This window comes from Bombina bombina, chromosome 9, assembly GCF_027579735.1.
Source record: "Bombina bombina isolate aBomBom1 chromosome 9, aBomBom1.pri, whole genome shotgun sequence".
NCBI classification, from domain to species: Eukaryota; Metazoa; Chordata; class Amphibia; order Anura; family Bombinatoridae; genus Bombina; species Bombina bombina.
In genome coordinates, this window is record NC_069507.1 from 251,592,544 (window position 1) to 251,613,153 (window position 20,610).

The 20,610-nt window shown below is 36.7% G+C and overlaps 1 protein-coding gene across 1 annotated transcript in view; it reads right to left on the reverse strand.

Annotated features, from left to right (window-relative positions):
• LOC128640533 (VPS10 domain-containing receptor SorCS1-like) overlaps positions 1–20,610 on the reverse strand; it is a 1,407,808-nt gene that overhangs the window by 129,212 nt on the left and 1,257,986 nt on the right. The window contains 1 exon segment of the mRNA XM_053693005.1: positions 19,465–19,596. Coding sequence (XP_053548980.1) covers positions 19,465–19,596 — 132 coding nt within the window.

Here is a 20,610-nt window from a genome sequence, read left to right on the forward strand (position 1 = left end):
CAGATATATACACACACACACAGATATATACACACACACAGATATATACACACACACACAGATATATACACACACACAGATATATACACACACACACAGATATATACACACACACAGATATATATACACACACACAGATATATACACACACACACAGATATATACACACACACAGATATATACACACACACACAGATATATACACACACACAGATATATACACACACACACACAGATATATACACACACACACAGATATATACACACACACAGATATATACACACACACACAGATATATACACACACACAGATATATACACACACACACAGATATATACACACACACACAGATATATACACACACACAGATATATACACACACACATAGATACAAGATATAAAAAAAAAAACATTTTCAGAACAAAAACATAATTTATGTAAGAACTTACCTGATAAAATCATTTCTTTCATATTAGCAAGAGTCCATGAGCTAGTGACGTATGGGATATACATTCCTACCAGGAGGGGCAAAGTTTCCCAAACCTTAAAATGCCTATAAATACACCCCTCACCACACCCACAATTCAGTTTAACGAATAGCCAAGAAGTGGGGTGATAAAAAAGGAGCAAAAGCATAGAAAAATAAGGAATTGGAATAATTGTGCTTTATACAAAAAAAGCATAACTACCACAAAAAGGGTGGGTCTCATGGACTCTTGCTAATATGAAAGAAATTAATTTATCAGGTAAGTTCTTACATAAATTATGTTTTCTTTCATGTAATTAGCAAGAGTCCATGAGCTAGTGACGTATGGGATAGCAGATACCCAAGATGTGGAACTTCCACGCAAGAGTCACTAGAGAGGGAGGGATAAAATAAAGACAGCCAATTCCGCTGAAAAAAATAATCCACAAACCAAATCAAAAATTTTAATCTTTATAATGAAAAAAAATGAAATTATAAGCAGATGAATCAAACAGAAACAGCTGCCTGAAGTACTTTTCTACCAAAAACTGCTTCAGAAGAAGAAAACACATCAAAATGGTAGAATTTAGTAAAAGTATGCAAAGAAGACCAAGTCGCTGCTTTGCAAATCTGATCAACAGAAGCTTCATTCCTAAAAGCCCAGGAAGTAGAAACTGATCTAGTAGAATGAGCCGTAATTCTTTGAGGTGGAGACTTACCTGACTCCACATAAGCATGATGAATCAAAGACTTTAACCAAGACGCCAAAGAAATGGCAGAAGCTTTCTGACCTTTCCTGGGACCAGAAAAAACAACAAATAGACTAGAAGTCTTTCTAAAATCTTTAGTAGCTTCAACATAATATTTCAAAGCTCTAACTACATCCAAAGAATGTAACAATCTTTCCTTAGAATTCTTAGGATTAGGACATAATGAATGGACAACAATTTCTCCACTAATGTTGTTAGAATTCACAACCTTAGGTAAAAATTGAAATGAAGACCGCAACACCGCCTTATCCTGATGAAAAATCAGAAAAGGAGATTCACAAGAAAGAGCAGATAACTCAGAAACTCTTCTAGCAGAAGAGATAGCCAACAGGAACAGTACTTTCCAAGAAAGTAATTTAATGTCCAGAGAATGCATAGGCTCAAACGGAGGAGCCTGTAAAGCTGTCAAGACCAAATTAAGACTCCAAGGAGGAGAGATTGGCTTAATAACAGGTTTGATACGGACCAAAGCCTGTACAAAACAATGAATATCAGGAAGATTAGCAATCTTTCTGTGAAAAAGAACAGAAAGAGCAGATATTTGTCCTTTCAAAGAACTTGCAGACAAACCTTTATCCAAACCATCCTGAAGAAATTGTAAAATTCTAGGAATTCTGAAAGAATGCCAGGAGAATTTATGAGAAGAACACCAAGAGATGTAAATCTTCCAAACTCGATAATAAATCTTTCTAGAGACAGATTTTCTAGCCTGTAACATAGTATTAATCATTGAGTCAGAGAAACCTCTATGACTAAGAATTAAGCGTTCAATCTCCATACCTTCAAATGTAATGATTTGAGATCCTGATGGAAAAAAGGGCCTTGAGATAGAAAGTCTGGCCTTAACAGAAGTGTCCAAGGTTGGCAACTGGCCATCCGAACGAGATCCGCAAACCAAAACCTGTGAGGCCATGCTGGAGCCACCAGCAGTACAAATGAGCGCTCCATTAGAATTTTGGAAATTACTTTCGGAAGAAGAACTAGAGGCGGAAAGATATAAGCAGGATGATAATTCCAAGGGATTGACAACGCATCCACTGCTTCCGCCTGAGGATCCCGGGATCTGGACAGATACCTGGGAAGTTTCTTGTTCAGATGAGAGGCCATCAGATCTATTTCTGGAAGTCCCCAGATTTGAAAAAACTGAAGAAAAACCTCTGGATGAAGAGACCATTCGCCCGGATGTAACGTCTGGCAACTGAGATAATCCGCTTCCCAATTGTCTACACCTGGGAGCTGGATTCCGCCCAAACAAGTATCCGAGACACTTCTTTCATAGCTTGAGGACTGTGAGTCCCCCCTTGATGATTGACATATGCCACAGTCGTGACATTGTCTGTCTGAAAACAAATAAATGATTCTCTCTTCAGAAGAGGCCAGAACTGAAGAGCTCTGAAAATCGCACAGAGTTCTAAAATGTTGATTGGTAATCTCGCCTCCTGAGATTTCCAAACCCCTTGCGCTGTCAGAGATCCCCAAACAGCTCCCCAACTTGATAGACTCTCATCTGTTGAGATCACAGTCCAGGTTGGACGAACGAAAGAGGCCCCTTAAATCAAACAATGGTGATCCATCCACCAAGTTAGAGATGATCGAACATTGTGATTTAAAGATATTATTTGTGATATCCTTGTATAATCCCTGCACCACTGGTTCAGCATACAAAGCTGGAGTGGTCTCGTGTGTAAACGAGCAAAAGGGATCGCGTCCGATGCAGCAGTCATGAGACCTAAAATCTCCATGCATAATGCTACCAAAGGGAACAATTGAGACTGAAGGTTTCAACAGGCTGAAACCAATTTCAGACGTCTCTTTTCTGTCAGAGACAAAGTCATGGACACTGAATCTATTTGGAAACCTAAAAAGGTTACCCTTGTCTGAGGAATCAAGGAACTCTTTGGCAAATTGATCCTCCAACCATGTCTTTGAAGAAACAACACAAGTTGATTCGTATGATATTCTGCAGAATTTGAAGACTGAGCAAGTACCAAGATATCGTCCAAATAAGGAAATACCGCAATACCCTGTTCTCTGATTACAGAGAGAAGGGCACCGAGAAACTTCGAAAAGATCCTTGGCGCTGTTGCTAGACCAAATGGAAGAGCAATAAACTGGTAATGCTTGTCTAGAAAAGAGAATCTCAGAAACTGATAGTGATCTGGATGAATTGGAATATGCAGGTATGCATCCTGTAAATCTATTGTAGACATATAATGCCCTTGCTGAACAAAAGGCAGAATAGTTCTTATAGTCACCATTTTGAATGTTGGTATCCTTACATAACGATTCAATATTTTTAGATCCAGAACCGGTCTGAAAGAATTCTCTTTCTTTGGTACGATGAATAGATTTGAATAAAACCCCAGACCCTGTTCCAGAACTGGAACTGGTATAATTACCCCAGCTAACTCTAGGTCTAAATCACATTTCAGAAACGCCTGAGCCTTCACTGGATTGACTGGAATGCGTGAGAGAAATAATCTTCTCACAGGCGGTCTTACTTTGAAACCTATTCTGTACCCTTGCGAAACAAGGTTTTGAATCCAAAGATTGTGAACCGAATTGATCCAAACATCTTTGAAAAAATATAACCTGCCCCCTACCAGCTGTGCTGGAATGAGGGCCACACCTTCATTCGGATTTAGGGGCTGGTTTTGACTTTCTGGAAGGCTTAGATTTATTCCAGACTATATTAGGTTTCCAACCGGAAACTGCTCCTTTAGGGGAAGGATCGGGCTTCTGCTCCTTCTGACGAAAGGAACAAAAACGATTAGCAGCCCTGAAATTACCTTTAGATTTTTTTCCCTGAGGCAAAAAGGCACCCTTCCCTCCAGTAACAGTTGAAATTATAGAATCCAACTGAGAACCAAACAACTTATTACCTTGGAAAGAGAGAGAAAGCAAAGTTGACTTAGAAGTCATATCTGCATTCCAGGATTTAAGCCATAAAGCTTGTCTAGCTAAAATAGCTAAAGACATATACCGGACATCAACTCTAATGATATAAAAAATGGCATCACAGACAAAGTTATTAGCGTGTTAAAGAAGTTTAACAATGCTATATGTATTATGATCTGTCACTTGTTGCGCTAAAGCCTACAACCAAAAGGTTGAAGCTGCAGCAACATCAGCCAAAGAGATAGCAGGTCTAAGAAGATTACCTGAACATAAATAAGCTTTTCTCAAAAAAGATTCAAATTTTCTATCTAAAGGATCTTTAAACAAAGTGCTATCTGCCGTAGGAATAGCAGTACATTTGGCTAGAGTAGAGATAGCCCCATCGACTTTAGGGATTTTATTCCAAAATAACAATCTATCAGATGGCACTGGGTACAATTTCTTAAATCTTGGAGAAGGAGTAAATGAAGTACCCAGACTATCCCATTCCCTAGCAATCACATCTGAGATAGCATCAGGAACTGGAAAAACTTCTGGAATTAACACATGCGGTTTATAAACCGAATTTAAACGTTTAGCAGTTTTAGTATCAAGAGGACTGGACTCCTCCATATCTAAAGCAATCAAAACTTCTTTAAGCAATGAACAAATAAACTCCATCTTAAATAAATAAGAAGATTTATCAGTATCAATATCTGAGGTAGAATTTTCTGAACCAGAAAAAACCTCATCAGAAACAGATAAGTCAGAATGATGGTGGTCACCTAAAAATTCATCTGAAATGTGAGAAGTTTTGAAAGACCTTTTACGTTTACTGGAAGGAGGAATAACAGACAGAGCCTTCTTAATAGAATTAGAAACAAATTCTTTTACATTAACAGGAACATCCTGAACAATAGATGTTGAAGGAACAACAACAGGTAAAGGATTATTACTAATGGAAACACAATTGGCATTGGAAAGTTTATCATGACATCTTTCACAAACTACAGCTGGAGGAACAGTTACCACAAGTTTACAACATATGCACTTAACTTTGGTAGAACCAGCATCAGGCAGCGTCTGTCCATTAGTGGATTTTGATCCAGGGTCAGGATGAGACATCTTGCAATATATAATAGAAAAAACAACATATAAAGCAAAATTATCAAATTCCTTAAATGACAGTTTCAGGAATGGGAAAGAATGCAAAATAATAAGCTTCTAGAAACCAGAAGCAATGAAAAGAAAATGTTTAAATAAAGTGAGTAAAAAAAGAACACCCACATTTTTTTGGCGCGAAAAAATGTCTGAATACACATGCGTAACAGAATACAACTTCCGGCGTAAATTACGTCGCCGGAAATGACAAAAAAATTTTAGCGCCAAAAAAAGTTTGCGCCAAAAAATGACGAAATAAAAAGAAAAATTTCTGCCCCCGCGAGCCTAACAGCATGCAGGAAAAAATGGCCAAATGAAATTTTTCAAGGTAAGAAAAAATAATTAAATGCATTATCCCAATAATGAAACTGACAGTCTGTATTAAAAAGGAATACTGATTATCCTGAATCAAGCCAAATATAAGTTTATAGACATATATTTAGAACTTTACATATAAAGTGCCCAACCATAGCACAGAGTGTCACAAAAAATAAGATTTACTTACCCCAGGACACTCCTCTACATGTAGTAGATAGCCAAACCAGTACTGAAACGAGAATCAGTAGAGGTAATGGTATATAAGAGTATATCGTCAATCTGAAAAGGGAGGTAGGAGAAGAAATCTCTACGACCGATAACAGAGAACCTATGAAATAGATCCCCTAGAGGTAGACCATTGTATTCAAATAGGCAATACTCTCTTCACATCTCTCTGACATTCGCTGCACTCTGAGAGGAAAACCGGGCTTCAACGAAGAATCTTAAGCACAAACTTACTTCACCACCTCCACGGGAGGAAAAGTTTGTAAAACTGAATTGTGGGTGTGGTGAGGGGTGTATTTATAGGCATTTTAAGGTTTGGGAAACTTTGCCCCTCCTGGTAGGAATGTATATCCCATACGTCACTAGCTCATGGACTCTTGCTAATTACATGAAAGAAATGGCCTCCTTCAGGCAAAAGTCTGTATTTTGTGTGATTCCTCTTGGCACAAAGCACATCTTCAACTCTTTTGGGGAGACTGTCCTGTTGTTTTTTTTCTGAAGTAATCTTCTGGTATATTATACCAGGCTTCATTCAGCACTTCCCAGAGTTCTTCTTTAGATTTAGGTTGTCTTTTATTTCTTTCTCTTTCCAGGTGATACCATACTGCCTCTATAATACCATACTGCCTCTATAATATTCAGGACTCTGTGGAGGCTATAATATTCTGGACTCTGTGGAGGCTAGTCCATGACTGTCTGTGTATTATCAGCTGTTTTTTCTCTCCAAATATGATTTCACTGCATCAGTAGTGTGCTTGGGTTATCATGCTGAAAAATAAATCCATTCCAAATCAGGTGCTTTCCAGGAGAAATGGCATGATGAATTAAAACCTGTCTGTACTTTTCACCATTCATGATGCCCTCAATTCAAACAAGAGTGGAGGATAGACCCTCCACCATGTTTCACTGAAGGCGCAAGCACACATTCATCCATCTCTCTCCAAATCTTCTCACTTTTATGGGTATATTTATTGATGTGTGAGCGGCATGATACAATGTTGTGTATCATGTCCGCCACACATTGATAAATGCCCACAGCATACACTGTCGGCATTTATCATTGCACCAGCAGATCTTGTGAACTGCTGATGCAATGCCACCCCCTGCAGATTTGTGGCCAATTGGCCGCTAGCAGGGGGTGTCAATCAACCCGATCGTATTTGATCGGGTTGATTTCTGTCCGCGGCCTCAGAGCAGGCAGACAAGTTATGGAGCAGCAGTCTTTAGACCGCTGCTTCATAACTTCTGTTTCCGGCAACCCTGAAGAATCGCCATAAACAAGGATCATTAAGCTCCGTACAGAGCTTGATAAATTGACCCAATTGACTACAATTGGACCCAAAAAATTTCAACGTTGGATTTCTCACTCCATAAAACTCTTTTCCACTGATCTTCATTTAAATCTTTGCGAGCTTTAGCATATCTTACCTTTATCACCCTGTTTCCCTTACGAATAAGTGGTATCTTGACTGCTACCCTTGCACAAAGACCATTCCTGATCAAGCTTCTTCAGACCATAGAAGGATCAACTTGGCATCCAGGTGAAGCTGCCAGATGTTGAGCCAGGTCTTTTCTGGATGTCTTCCGGTCTCTCAATGAAGAAACTCTGAAAAACTTCCAGTCCTTTGTGTGTCCTTGACCTCTCCTGGTTCTTCAAATGTCTTTATAATAGCTTGAATACCATGGGGACAATTTAACAAACTGTGAGCGGACACAACCTGCTGTAGCGGATCATGTCCACCACATGTCTTAAGGCTGCTGCTCCTTAACTCCTGTTTACGGTGAGCCTGAAAGCTCACATGGAAACAGTTACATTCATGGCCATTCGGCCCTTGTTAAATTGGCCCCCATATCTTGATTATCCTTTTTTCTTTGCTGATTTCCCTTTGAGAGTGGCCTTGCTGAGGCAAAAGTAGGATTTTATGTCTGTCAAATTCTGTGATCTTTGACATTTTGAACGGAATAATGTAATTGAAAGTTGGTCTTATTAGTAAGCTTTCAATTAATTAAACTCATTCCACATGTGTATGTAATGCTCAAGCATGTTTTGCACAAACCTGGTGTAATATACGTTTTTCACAGCAGTCATTTTGATATGAAATAATAAGACAAATACAGGTGCTAGCAATGCCATTAATTTGCGTTTCATACCATTTAGGTTTATGAGAGCCAGGTTTCTGCTATTACTCAAGTGTAAGGGGAGGTCACACTAAATAAGGCAGTTTTTTTCTGTTTTAATACATGTATTTTCTGGTTGTATTCTAATAAAGAGACTGATAAATAATTATATGTGGTCATTATAATGATGGCCTAAGACTTTTGCACAGTACTGTATATTTACAGGGAACACACAGTTCCCATAGACTGCAATGTAAAGGCACTTTTCAGTACCGCTTTCAGCCGCAAAATTTAGCCCCCAAAAACTGCCTAGTGCAGTTCTTATTAAATAAAAAATGCTATTATTTTTTATTTTAAAAAGCACTTGACACTGTATTTTGGGGGCAATTGATGCACATTTAAAAATAAATCAGAGATCTGACCTCTGGTTAATGTTTTAAGTAATAATTGCTACCATGAGCTCCAGTTAGCAATAACCAGCCACTTGTAATGGCTGGTTATTTATCGCACACCCACATATGTGTTAATTTGCCCGTTTGCAGGTGCACAATAAATTAGCGCTCCACTTGTAATCTAGGTCTAAATGTATGAAATGTATTTATTTACATCATCTTCAGTGTTTACTGCAGTATTTACAATTTGGCAATTTGATGTAATAAAAGCTGAAGACATTTTCAATACAAACCTATTATTGGCTTCACTCCTACCCATAACATTTTAAAATGTTAAAATATCATATTTAGCTTTACTTTTAATTTGTTTCTTCCATTCATTCCAATCCATTACAAGCACAGCTGTTATGAATTAGTTCATTTGGACTCATTGCATAGGAAATATTTTGAGAACATCTGATTTTCTAATGTTCAGAATAGCTAAACGCATTAAAAAAAACAAAAAAACAACATTTTTCTAGATTATGTGCAATTTCTTGGAATCAAAATTAGGATTTTTAAAAAAAAAAAAAAAAATGTGCTAAAATAAAATAATTTGTTAAACTAGAATGACTATTGAACATGGATTAAGATATATCTGCATGTGTTATTTCATCATATGACAACTGGCAGCCCAATAGGTCCTAACACTCACATAGTTAATAGAGTGACTTACTGCACAGGACTGGAAGAGACAAGCAAGTTTAAATTAAATTGTTATGACGCATGAAAAAAAAATACATCTATTAGCAAATTTACTTTGTTCATTTGTATCCTTTGTTGAAGAGCATATAATTTTATCTGTCATGTCTTACTATTGCATGTTATCTGGCATGCCTTTGAGTAGGGCTAGAGGGTCACCAGCTAAGGACTAGTGCTTTGGGGGGAGCCTGCACTGTCATCAGGAATGAGTGTATGAGAAAGTGAAAATTACATGTTGTATTTCGTGTTTACAACAGTGTTTATTGTATCAGAAGGAGTAATATATGAGTGTTATTCTTTATATGGGACACACTACATTTTGTTACTGGGGTGGGTCATACAGGGTGAGAGCAATAAAGGAGCTGAGGGGCCCTATGAACCTGTCTTACTCAAGGTTCCACAAATCCTAAGGTTGGCCCTGCCCACAATGGTTTAATTTCTGCCTTATTCCTTGTGACATTTAACAGTTTGTACCCTGGAACATTGGACAATAGCTTGATGCACTTGGTTTGGATTACCAGTGCCTGTGGTGTAGAGGGGAAGCCAAGATAAATGATGTCTATGGTCTATGTGTTGGGCTTATATAGAGCTTTAAGACTGGATGGTCAGATATCCGGTCATTATTTTACACAGTAGGACATGCAGGGAGGAGGGACATAGAGTAAACAACATCCCTTGGGAGGTGGATACCTAACAGACATTTGACTCACAGTAACAAACATACTATTTCACTTAGTTTAACCTCAATTAGGGCAGTTGATAATTAGGGGACACAGCTGGAATACCCCATAGCTATAGACTGACTGTATCTGCAGGTACATGCTCCAAGGTAGAGAAACTAGAGTCTAGATTAAAAAATTACAAAGACAAGGCTAACAAAATGCATAGTGACATATAGGCATCTACTTATCAAGCCGTCAACCCGCAAATATGCTGGAATTCCGCAGCGTATTTGTGGCAAGCCTGATTCCCCTTAGTTATCAAACTCTACAGACCTGCAAAAGTAGAATTTTGTGACGTAACAAACAATCCGCCGGGCAAAGTCCGACACAGATCGATGCTTACGTCATTACAGATGTTCCGAATGCAAAGTTGGCACTATCTGACTACTTTTGCTAGTTAACAAATTCCTAACAGGTACGCTCGCCACTATTTCGGCCCAGCGTACCTGGTTTTCAATCCGCCGCCTTGGAGGCGGCGGATACCATAGGAATCAAAGGGATTCTGAAAGCAGCGAAAGCTCATGTTCGCTTCTGCCCGATATCCCATTGATTCCTATGGTAATGTTTAAACCTAACACCCTAACATGTACCCCGAGTCTAAACACCCCTAATCTGCCGCCCCCTACACCACCGCCACCTACATTATACTTATTAGCCCCTAATCTGCCGCCCCCTACACCGCCGCCACCTACATTGTATTTATTAACCCCTAATCTGCCGCCCCCCCACCGCCGCCACCTATATAAAGTTATTAACACCTAATCTGCCCCCCCTACACTGCTGCCACCTACATTATACTTATTAACCCCTAATCTGCCATCCCCTACACCGCCACCACTATATTAAATTTATTAACCCCTAAACCTAAGTCTAACCCTAACACCGCCTAACTTAAATATAATTTAAATAAATCTAAATAAATATTCCTATCATTAAAAAAAATATTCCTATTTAAAACTAAATACTTACCTGTAAAATAAACCCTAAGATAGCTACAATATAACTAATAGTTACATTGTAGCTAGCTTAGGGTTTATTTTTATTTTACAGGCAAGTTTGTATTTATTTTAACTAGGTAGAATAGTTACTAAACAGTTATTAACTATTTACTAACTACCTAGCTAAAATAAATACAAATATACCTGTAAAATAAAACCTAACCTATGTTACACTAACACCTAACACTACACTAAAATTAAATTAATTCCCTACATTAAATACAATTAAATAAAATTATATAAAGTACAAAAAAAACACTAAATTACAGAGAATAATAATCAAATTACAAGATTTTTAAACTAATTACACCTAAATCTAATCCCCTAACAAAATAAAAAAGCCCCCCCAAAATAAAAAAAGCCCTATCCTACACTAAATTACAAATAGCCTTTAAAAGGGCCTTTTGTGTGGCATTGCCCCAAAGTAATAAGCTCTTTTACCTGTAAAAAAATTACAAATCCCCCCCAACATTAAAACCCACCACCCACACAACCAACCCTACTCTAAAACCCACCCAATACCCCCTTAAAAAAACCTAACACTAACCCCTTGAAGATCACCTTACCGGGAGAAGTCTTCACCCAACCGGGCCGAAGTCCTCAACGAATCCGGTAGAAGTGGTCCTTCAGATGGACAGAAGTGGTCCTCCAGACGGGCAGAAGTCTTCATCCAGACGGCATCTTCTATCTTCATCCATCCGGTGTGGAGCGGCTCCATCTTCAAGACATCTGACATGGAACATCCTCTTCGGCCAACGTCTTCTTGCTGAATGAAGGTACCTTTAAGTGACATCATCAAAGATGTCGTCCCTTAGATTCCGATTGGCTGATAGAATTCTATCAGCCAATCGGAATTAAGGTAAAAAAAATCCTATTGACTGATGCAATCAGCCAATAGGATTTAAGTTCAATCCTATTGGCTGATCCAATCAGCCAATAGGATTGAGTTTGCATTCTATTGGCTGTTCCAATTAGCCAATAGAATGCGAGCTAAATCCTATTGGCTGATTGCATCAGCCAATAGTATTGAACTTAAAAATCCTATTGGCTGATTACATCAGCCAAAAGGATTTTTTCTACCTTAATTACGATTGGCTGATAGAATTCTATCAGCCAATCAGAATCTAAGGGACGCCATCTTGGATTACGTCACTTAAAGGTACCTTCATTAAGCAAGAAGACGTCAGCCAAAGAGGATGCTCTGCATCGGATGTCTTGAAGATGGAGCCGCTCCGCGCCGGATGGATGAATATAGAAAATGCCGTCTGTATGAAGACTTCTGCCCGTCTGGAGGACCCCTTCTGCCCGTCTGGAGGACCACTTCTGCCGGATTCGTTGAGGACTTCGGCCCGGTTGGGTGAAAACTTCTCCCGGTAAGGTGATCTTCAAGGGGTTAGTGTTAGGTTTTTTTAAGGGGGTATTGGGTGGGTTTTAGAGTAGGGTTGGTTGTGTGGGTGATGGGGTTTAATGTTGGGGGGGATTTGTAATTTTTTTTTCAGGTAAAAGAGCTGATTACATTGGGGCAATGTCCCGCAAAAGGCCCTTTTAATTTAGTGTAGGATAGGGCTTTTTTTATTACTTGGTGCGCAACTTTTTTACAGCTTTTTTGGTAACTTTGGAGAGCGTATTCAGGTCCGCAGCCGCGATGTTATGCGATCTTAGGCGAGCGTATTGGTGCCGTCGAATGCAAGTAAGTTGACGGCTTGATAAGTAGATGCCATAGTATGTTTTAATGCCGTCTACAAGTAAACTAATTTCTATTAGCGATAACATTTTCCATTTTATCCTTGGGCTGTGAGAAATGGGTGCAACACTTTGGCAACAAAGGAGTTACAAATAAAAAAATCATATACTGCAGAACAATTTACAATTAAAGAGTAGAAAATGAATACGCTAGATACTTAAAGCTTTCATTAAACCAGGCACAAAGGAGCTTTACAATATTAATTAGCACAGAATTATTTTTGATTCTTAAGTGTCATGCATTAACTCATCTTCATCGGTGGAATTAAACGTGTTGTCATGGGCAAAAATAATCCAGTAATAGGGATCATTTTTCATGAGTCATTTTTCACCAAGGACAAGAAATGAATAGTAACAGCTAATTACCAAGAAAGATTAATATTCCTGTGATTACTGATAGACACTTAAGTTTGATTTAGGTCAGCCGTTACTTCAGAGTTAAACTGGATGAGCTAAGTCAGCGTATTATGTAAGTGATTTTTTCTGAACAGGTCTATAGAGACTAATCTACAGTCAACTGTCCGATACACCAGTGCATTAGGATACTGTTATTAAGCAGGATTTAGGTCAAAGATATTTAAAAGAGAAAAAAAAAAGCATAACAAATTAGATAATGTCTTATTTTATCTGTGGATTGTTTCCAATTTCAAGAATAATTGTATAGAGTTGAAGGAAGTGTTGAACTTTTCAAGGTTCCTCCAGATTCTTGAATGTACCTACTTTAGGAAGAATTTCCCTGCATACTTTACATTCATGTTAAGGCTCTGTATTTATGGACATAGACATAACATTTATCAATAGATGGTTTTTGCTCCAAGCAAAGTGATGTGAATCAAGCAATGGCTGGCTAATTGCATTAAAAGGGCAAAGAGATGTCCTAACTGTGTAATATTTCTTTACTTCCTATTTGCCACAGAGACAACATCAGAACTAAAGTGCATCGAAGGGGGATAGTTGCACAGTGATGGGCAGCAAATATAAATATACATGTACTATATGCTGAAATACATATATATTGACTGGGAACCCACAGTTCTCATAGACCGCAATGTAAATTTACTGTTCAGTGCCGTTTTTTTTTTTTCTAACACCCGCCAACTTTAAAGTCCCAAAACTGCCTAGTGCAGTTGTTTTTAATAACTAAAATGCCCTCTATTGTGAGGGCATTTGGGCAGGTTTAAAAAATTAACCAAATATCTGATCTATAATTGTATAAACCCGCAAAAAGGAAAATTTGCCCGTTTGGGGGCGCAATAATTTAGTGCTCCACTTGAAATCTAGCCCTGTATTTTTACTGTCCCTTTAGATCACCGTTCATTAGATCTGTACACAATTAGCAAAAGCTAATGATTTATAAATTACCCCAAAAATACTATTTGGAAAGCTATCTCAATCCTGTTACTGTTAAAGGGACAGTATACACCCATTTTCATATAACTGCATATAAAAGACACTACTATAAAGAAGAAAATGCAAAGATACTGATATAAAAATCCAATATAAAACCTTTTAAAAACTTACTTAGAAGCTTAAAGTTTAGCACTGTTGATGAGGCTAGGCTGGGACACCCAGTGAAAGTGGCTCCAGTCCCCCCTCCTCCCCCCTTCCCTGCATATGACAAATAACATAAACAGGATCCAGCAGAAGTCTGTAAACGTGTGTATACATTTAAAAACTTTGGGGCTTGGTTAGGAGTCTGAAAATCAGCACAATGTTATTAAAAAGTAAGCAAAGCTATACATATAGCCCTGTATGGGCTATATGAATGGGCATCTACAAAAAATGTATGCTAATATACAATTTCCATTTAACTGTGCAGCATTGTTAAATTGATGCTTTACTCTTAACAATATTAGTAGTGAAGAGAAAAAATACATTTCTTTTTTTAGTACCTATACTTTATAGAATGCTTAAACATTTTAATGAAAAACATTTCACATGTTTTAATGATTTTTAATACAAGATTTTGTTTTTCATAACATCATTATGCAGCTGCCAATCATGCAAGGTACTATATATTCCCAATGATCTAGTTTACCTGTTTCAGTGTATTAAATAGCTCCTTGACCTTTATTTTGTCTTATAAAATAGCAGATGTTGCCTGTTTAAACTGCCACCTCTACTGATGTTGTCAATATTGCTGTGTTGGCTTTAGGCCCATTTAACATAATGCTCATGCAGCAGCTTTGAATACAACAAACGCTTACAAGCTGCTTGCCCGTTTACATTTGTCCCTTTAATATTTCTGCAGCTGAAAAAATATATTAGTAGTATTTTACAATGTATTTCAAAGGACTTTTCATCCTTTAATAACTGTTTAGGTGTTTTCATTGTTAACAGTGGCATAGGGCACTGTTATTACCACCAGCATTTCCACTGAGCTCTCACCTTAAAGGGTCATTAAACACTTCAATATATTAATATTGTATTTTTTTATACAATTGCAAAAATAAATTCCATACAAAAATAGTTTTGTTCCAGGTTTTAATTATAACAGCTCAAATTCTTTGCATTAAGTACTAGACCTTAGTTTTTGGGCAGGAGATTGGGGAACGAGTAAGGGGGGTTAGTGGGTGAAACCATGAACTTTCAAAGGATGCGCCAAAGTGGTCAGACACCGATCAGTGGGCGTTCTTTAGGTGCACTCCTGTAGAACTACCATAGTTTATAAAATGTTGCCCATTGATTTGAATTGGGAGAAAAATGTAACATTGCTCTTTTCTATAATTATATATTTACAATTTGATGTTTCTGCTTTTGTTTACAGGTCGTATGAAAGACAAATTGAAATATTTTGGATTATAGGTACCAGATAATTGATGAAAGAAGCATTGTATAGTTTATCTTCTTAGCTGACAGGTAGGATACTACAACACAACATAGCACAGCTCTGCCTGGCAGACAAGTAGTTAAAGGGGCAGTCAAGTCCAAAAAAAAACGTTAATGTGTCAAATAGGGCATGTCATTTTAAACACTTTTCCAATTTACTTTATTCACCAATTTTGCTTTGTATTCTTGGTATTCTTAGTTGAAAGCTAAACCTAGGAAGGCTCATATGATAATTTCTAAGCCATTGAAGGCCGCCTCCTATCACATGCTTTTTTATTTGCTTTTCACAACAGGGGAGAGATAGTTCATGTAAACCATATAGATAACATTGTGATCAAGCCCGTGGATTGTGGCAGACACTGCACTAATTGTCTAAAATGAAAGTCAATAGATAATAAATAAAATGTCATGTGATCAGGGGCTGTCAGAAGAATCTTAGATACAAGGTAATCACAGATGTAAAAGTATATTAATATAACCATGTTTGTTATGCAAAATTGGGGAATGGGTAATAAAGGGCTTATCTATCTTTTAAAACAACAACAATTCTGGTGTTGACTGTCACTTTAATGTGCAGTGAATACTTATAAGTGAATCATTCCAAGATACAAAAGATTTTTTATAAACATTGTTCTATATTTATACAAACTTTATGATAATAGAAAATACAAATCCTATCAGAGCTTTTTTTTTTACAAAGCATTACTGGAATGACACCTTTAGATTTGATATCTAGACATCTCTATTTGTCCAAGAGGTTTATGATTCTTCCTGCATGTTCTGTTGCTATATGACCATTGAGACTTTGGGACTACATAAAAAAAAGATTTCTCTGGAAGGTAATATACAGTCAAGAGCCAGAGGGGATCTGGTTTAGTTATAAACTCATGAATTTATGCACTGTCTTCCAATTCAATTTATAAGAGCAGGAGGGAGAATAATTACTTTGTGAAATCTCTCAACGTCTTTCATTTGTGACACATGGAATACAAGCTAGTCCAAAAATCTCATTGGTCAAGGGGGATAAAGTGCAGAGCATGAGGAAGATTAAAAGAGAAGCCAGTGTTCATCGTTCCTGCCAGTTGATAGTTACTGTTTGATCATGGAAGACAACATATGGAATCATGTCACAGCATGACCCTAATTTAAAATATTTAAAACATTGTACTTTTCTCAGCTCTGTATCTATCATTATAATGGTTGACAGTTTGACAGCATACAGAGAAATCACGCAAAATATTTGAGGGCTTTTTTTTAAGCATTATATTACAAAGTAGTTATCTATCGTTCACATCCAGAAGAGTTAGATAAATGGTTCTTAAAATCTTGGTAAACTTTCCCCTTTATAAAAACATATCTGGAATTTTAGTGATATTTTGGATGGAATTAAATTAATCAGTTGTAATGAAGATGCTCTATCACTTACTTTTTTAATATAGATTTGACATTCCCCACACTCCGCCACCCAAGTACATTTTTCTGTGAGCTAACGTTTTGAATTGTTCTCCAATCGGCGCTCTAGCTACAGCAAAAGTGCCATAAGGAGAGAGCACTGACTGGACAATTCAAACCTTTAGCTCACATTAAAATTGACTTTCAGCACTACATTAAAAGTAAGTTACAGCACATCTTCATTACAACTGATGAATTAGCCTCTATCTAAAACATCACTAACATTCTGGATCTGTTGTTATAAAAGGGGGAGTTTCCCATCACTTTAAGCTACAATTTATCCTTATAAATATCTTTGAATAACCTTGCAGTACTGGCGAGACTACTTAGATAATAATCCCACTAGACCAGAGAGCTTTAAATCATCAGACTCATTGGGGTATATTTATTAAGCAGCAGATCCTGCAATCGACCCCCGAAGTTTCCGGCTCGCCGGAAACAGAAGTTAAGGTGGCGGACTGCAATCATCCTGATCTGATCTGATCGGATGATTGACACCCCCTGCTAATGGCTGATTGGCCACAAATGTGCAGGAGGTGGCATTGCACAAGCATTTTCCAGGAAAGCTTGTGCAATGTTAAATGCCAACAGCATATGCTGTCGGCATTTAGCAAAGTCGGGCGGACATGATTCGCTACAGCAAATCATGTCCGCCCGCCAGTTGTTAAATCAGCTCCAATGTGTAACTTAAGGCTTCATACCTCGTATTGGAAAGGAAAGGTTTTTTATTGACCATGGTGCAGATTAGAGATAAGTAAATATTGTATAAAAGTACAATTAAAAGAAAATATTTGATCAGACAAAATGTTGCATTTTTTATCACTTTTGTTAGAGTTCAACAGAATGTGAATAAAAACATATAGAAATCACCCATATTCAAGAGAGTCGCAGTTTAACATCATTGTAATTCAGCCTCATCCACATCTTTTAGTAAAAATATATTCGGGCTGATGCAGGTTCATGGCCTAATCAAATGCATAAGCTGGTGTATCCTGCAATACTGGATAGCATATATTGTGTCCTTTCTCCTATATATATAATGGGGATGACATACATCTCCGGATCAATTGGGGAGGTGTTTAGATTATATATTTAGTTTGATAAAGTTGTTTTGTTTATACAAGATTTTGTGTGTTTCAGACTGATGGAAACCAGCGTAATATTAATGCTACCATTCTACACGGCACTGGATCTCTAATTATGAAGTTATACTATTCATCTGTTTCATAGGGTGCTATATGCCTCCATGCTCTTAGTGGGAGAGGGTGGGGGGTTTGCTTTGTTTTGTTATGTTTTATTTTAGTTTAGTTGGTTGTTATGTTAGTTTAGTTGGGTTATGTTATAAAATAAAAAACCCCAACGTTGTATGCAATTACCCCGCAAAAGGTAATCACTGAATCTGGAACTGAAAATTGAAGACTCTACATCAGCATAACTTGCATATTACTAACATTGGTCTATTTGGGTCTCACCCACCCTTTTGCACATTATACAATACTTCGCCCTGCGTGGCGTTAAGATATGAAATCTGTGTGATTGTATGCATTGTTGGATATAAATAAAATTAAAAAAAAAAAAAAAAAAACATATAGAAATGATTTAAAAGATAAATTACTCTGAATTAACATGGATTCTTTTTTTATCTTCAGCATCAAGTGAACTGGCAATATTCTGAGTTTTGACCAACAACTTTTATTTCCCTGGTTTGTAAAGTAAAGTGACTCTTTCCAGCCTTATACAAAAAATAATAAATACTATTTAAATAAAATAAGCATTATATTGCGTGGTATTGTGCTTAAAGGTATATGAAACCCAATTTTTTTCTTTCATGACTCAGATAGAGCATGAGATTTTTAACAAGTTTCTAAATTACTTATATTATCATTTCTTCATTCTTTTGGTATCTTTTGTTAAAAAGCAGGGACGTAAGCTTAGGAGCCGGCCATTTCTGGATCACTATATGGCAGCAGTTTTGCAAGAATGTTATCCATTTGCAAGAGCACTATATGGCAGCACTAGTTCCTGTCATGTAGTGCACCAGATGCTACCTAGGTATTTCTTCAACACAGAATATCATGAGAACGAAGCAAATTTTATAATAGAAGTAAATTGGAAACTTTTTAAAAATAGTACGTTCTGAATCACCAAAAATGTTTTTGGCTTTCATATCCCTTTAAAAATATGCCACCTTTATAGCAATACAAAACATTAAAACTAATATTTATGTTATGGAAATCTAGGATGGAGTTAATAATGTCCCACTTGTGCTCACTGCACTAAAACAAGATGTATATAATTCTTTACATTTGGTAAAATTACAAAATAGATTTTGTTTTCAAATGCAATTTATTTTAGAAAATGATATAAGCAGTAAATCGAGATAATTGCTGTTTTAACAAAATACCATGGTTATATTTCCCAAACACATAATAATAATAATAATAATAATAATAATAATAATAATAATAATAATGCAAACAATAATAATAATTATACAAATAATAATAATAATAATAATGCAAACAATAATAATAATAATAATACAAATAATAATAATAATAATTATTATAATAATAATACAAATAATACAAATAATAATAATACAAACAATAATAATATGAATAATAATAAAAAACTAAAACAATAATTACCTGTCCTAAATCTTCAGACGTTTTCTTTCCATCCTCTGATGCTTCTTGATAAGGCAGAATGAAGAGTTCTGCAGATGTTGGTAATCCAGGAAGGACGGCGACTAATATCTGTTTGCTGCTCACACCTGTTGCCTGGGCAGTGAGACATGAAGAAATACATGAGAAACTACTGAAACACACAGACATAAAACAGCTAAATTCTTAGCACAGGAGCATAAAAAATATTTACTGACAATAGTTTTCATACAGGTTTCCAGGAAATAAAAAGTATTTAAAGGGACATGAAAACCACAATGCACAAAAGCAGTAAGCAAGAAATCTAATAGATGGTCGAACCAATGACCAAAACAAGTTTGTATCCAGGCTATGGATGTGTGGCAATAGAATGAACTGTTCACTGTTGGTTGGTTGTTTGTTTGTTTGCTTTGCCCTTTGTAATGATTCTATACAACCTAAAATATTTAGCGAATGCTAAATAGAAGTCAAATAGTTATGATTCAGAATGATCATACAATTTTATAAACATATGCACCTCCTCCTCTTAGGACCTGATTCTATAAAGCTCTTTGTGCTGGTGAGATTTGATCTCGCCAGTATTATAAAGAGCCTGTTGTAATTCAGTAAGACAGTTTTACCTTGGGACACAAAAGGAGTGCTCACTGCATTTAAAGGGACAGAAAACCTAAAAATGTTCTTTCATGATTTGGATATTATTATTACTATCATTTATTTGTATAGGGTCGCCAAATTCCGGATAGGACATTCCAATTCACTTCTATTATCAAATCTGCTTCATTATATTGTTATCCTTTGCTAAAGGAGCAGCTTTGCACTACTGGCAGCTAGCGGAACACATCTAGTTAGCCAATCACAAGACACAAATGTGTGCAGGCACCAATCAGCAGCTAGCTCCAACTAGAGTAGGATATGTGCGCATTCTTTTTTATCAAGGGATACCAAGAGAACAAAGCACATTTGAAAATAGAAGTGCATTTAAAAGTGTCTTAAAATGACCGGCTCTATCGGAATCATACAGGTTTAATTTTCACTTTCCTATCCCTTTAAGTATGTGAAGGTGATACATACAATACAATAGGGCTCACAAAAAAAAAAATTTACAAATGATATAAAACGAATAAATTAAAT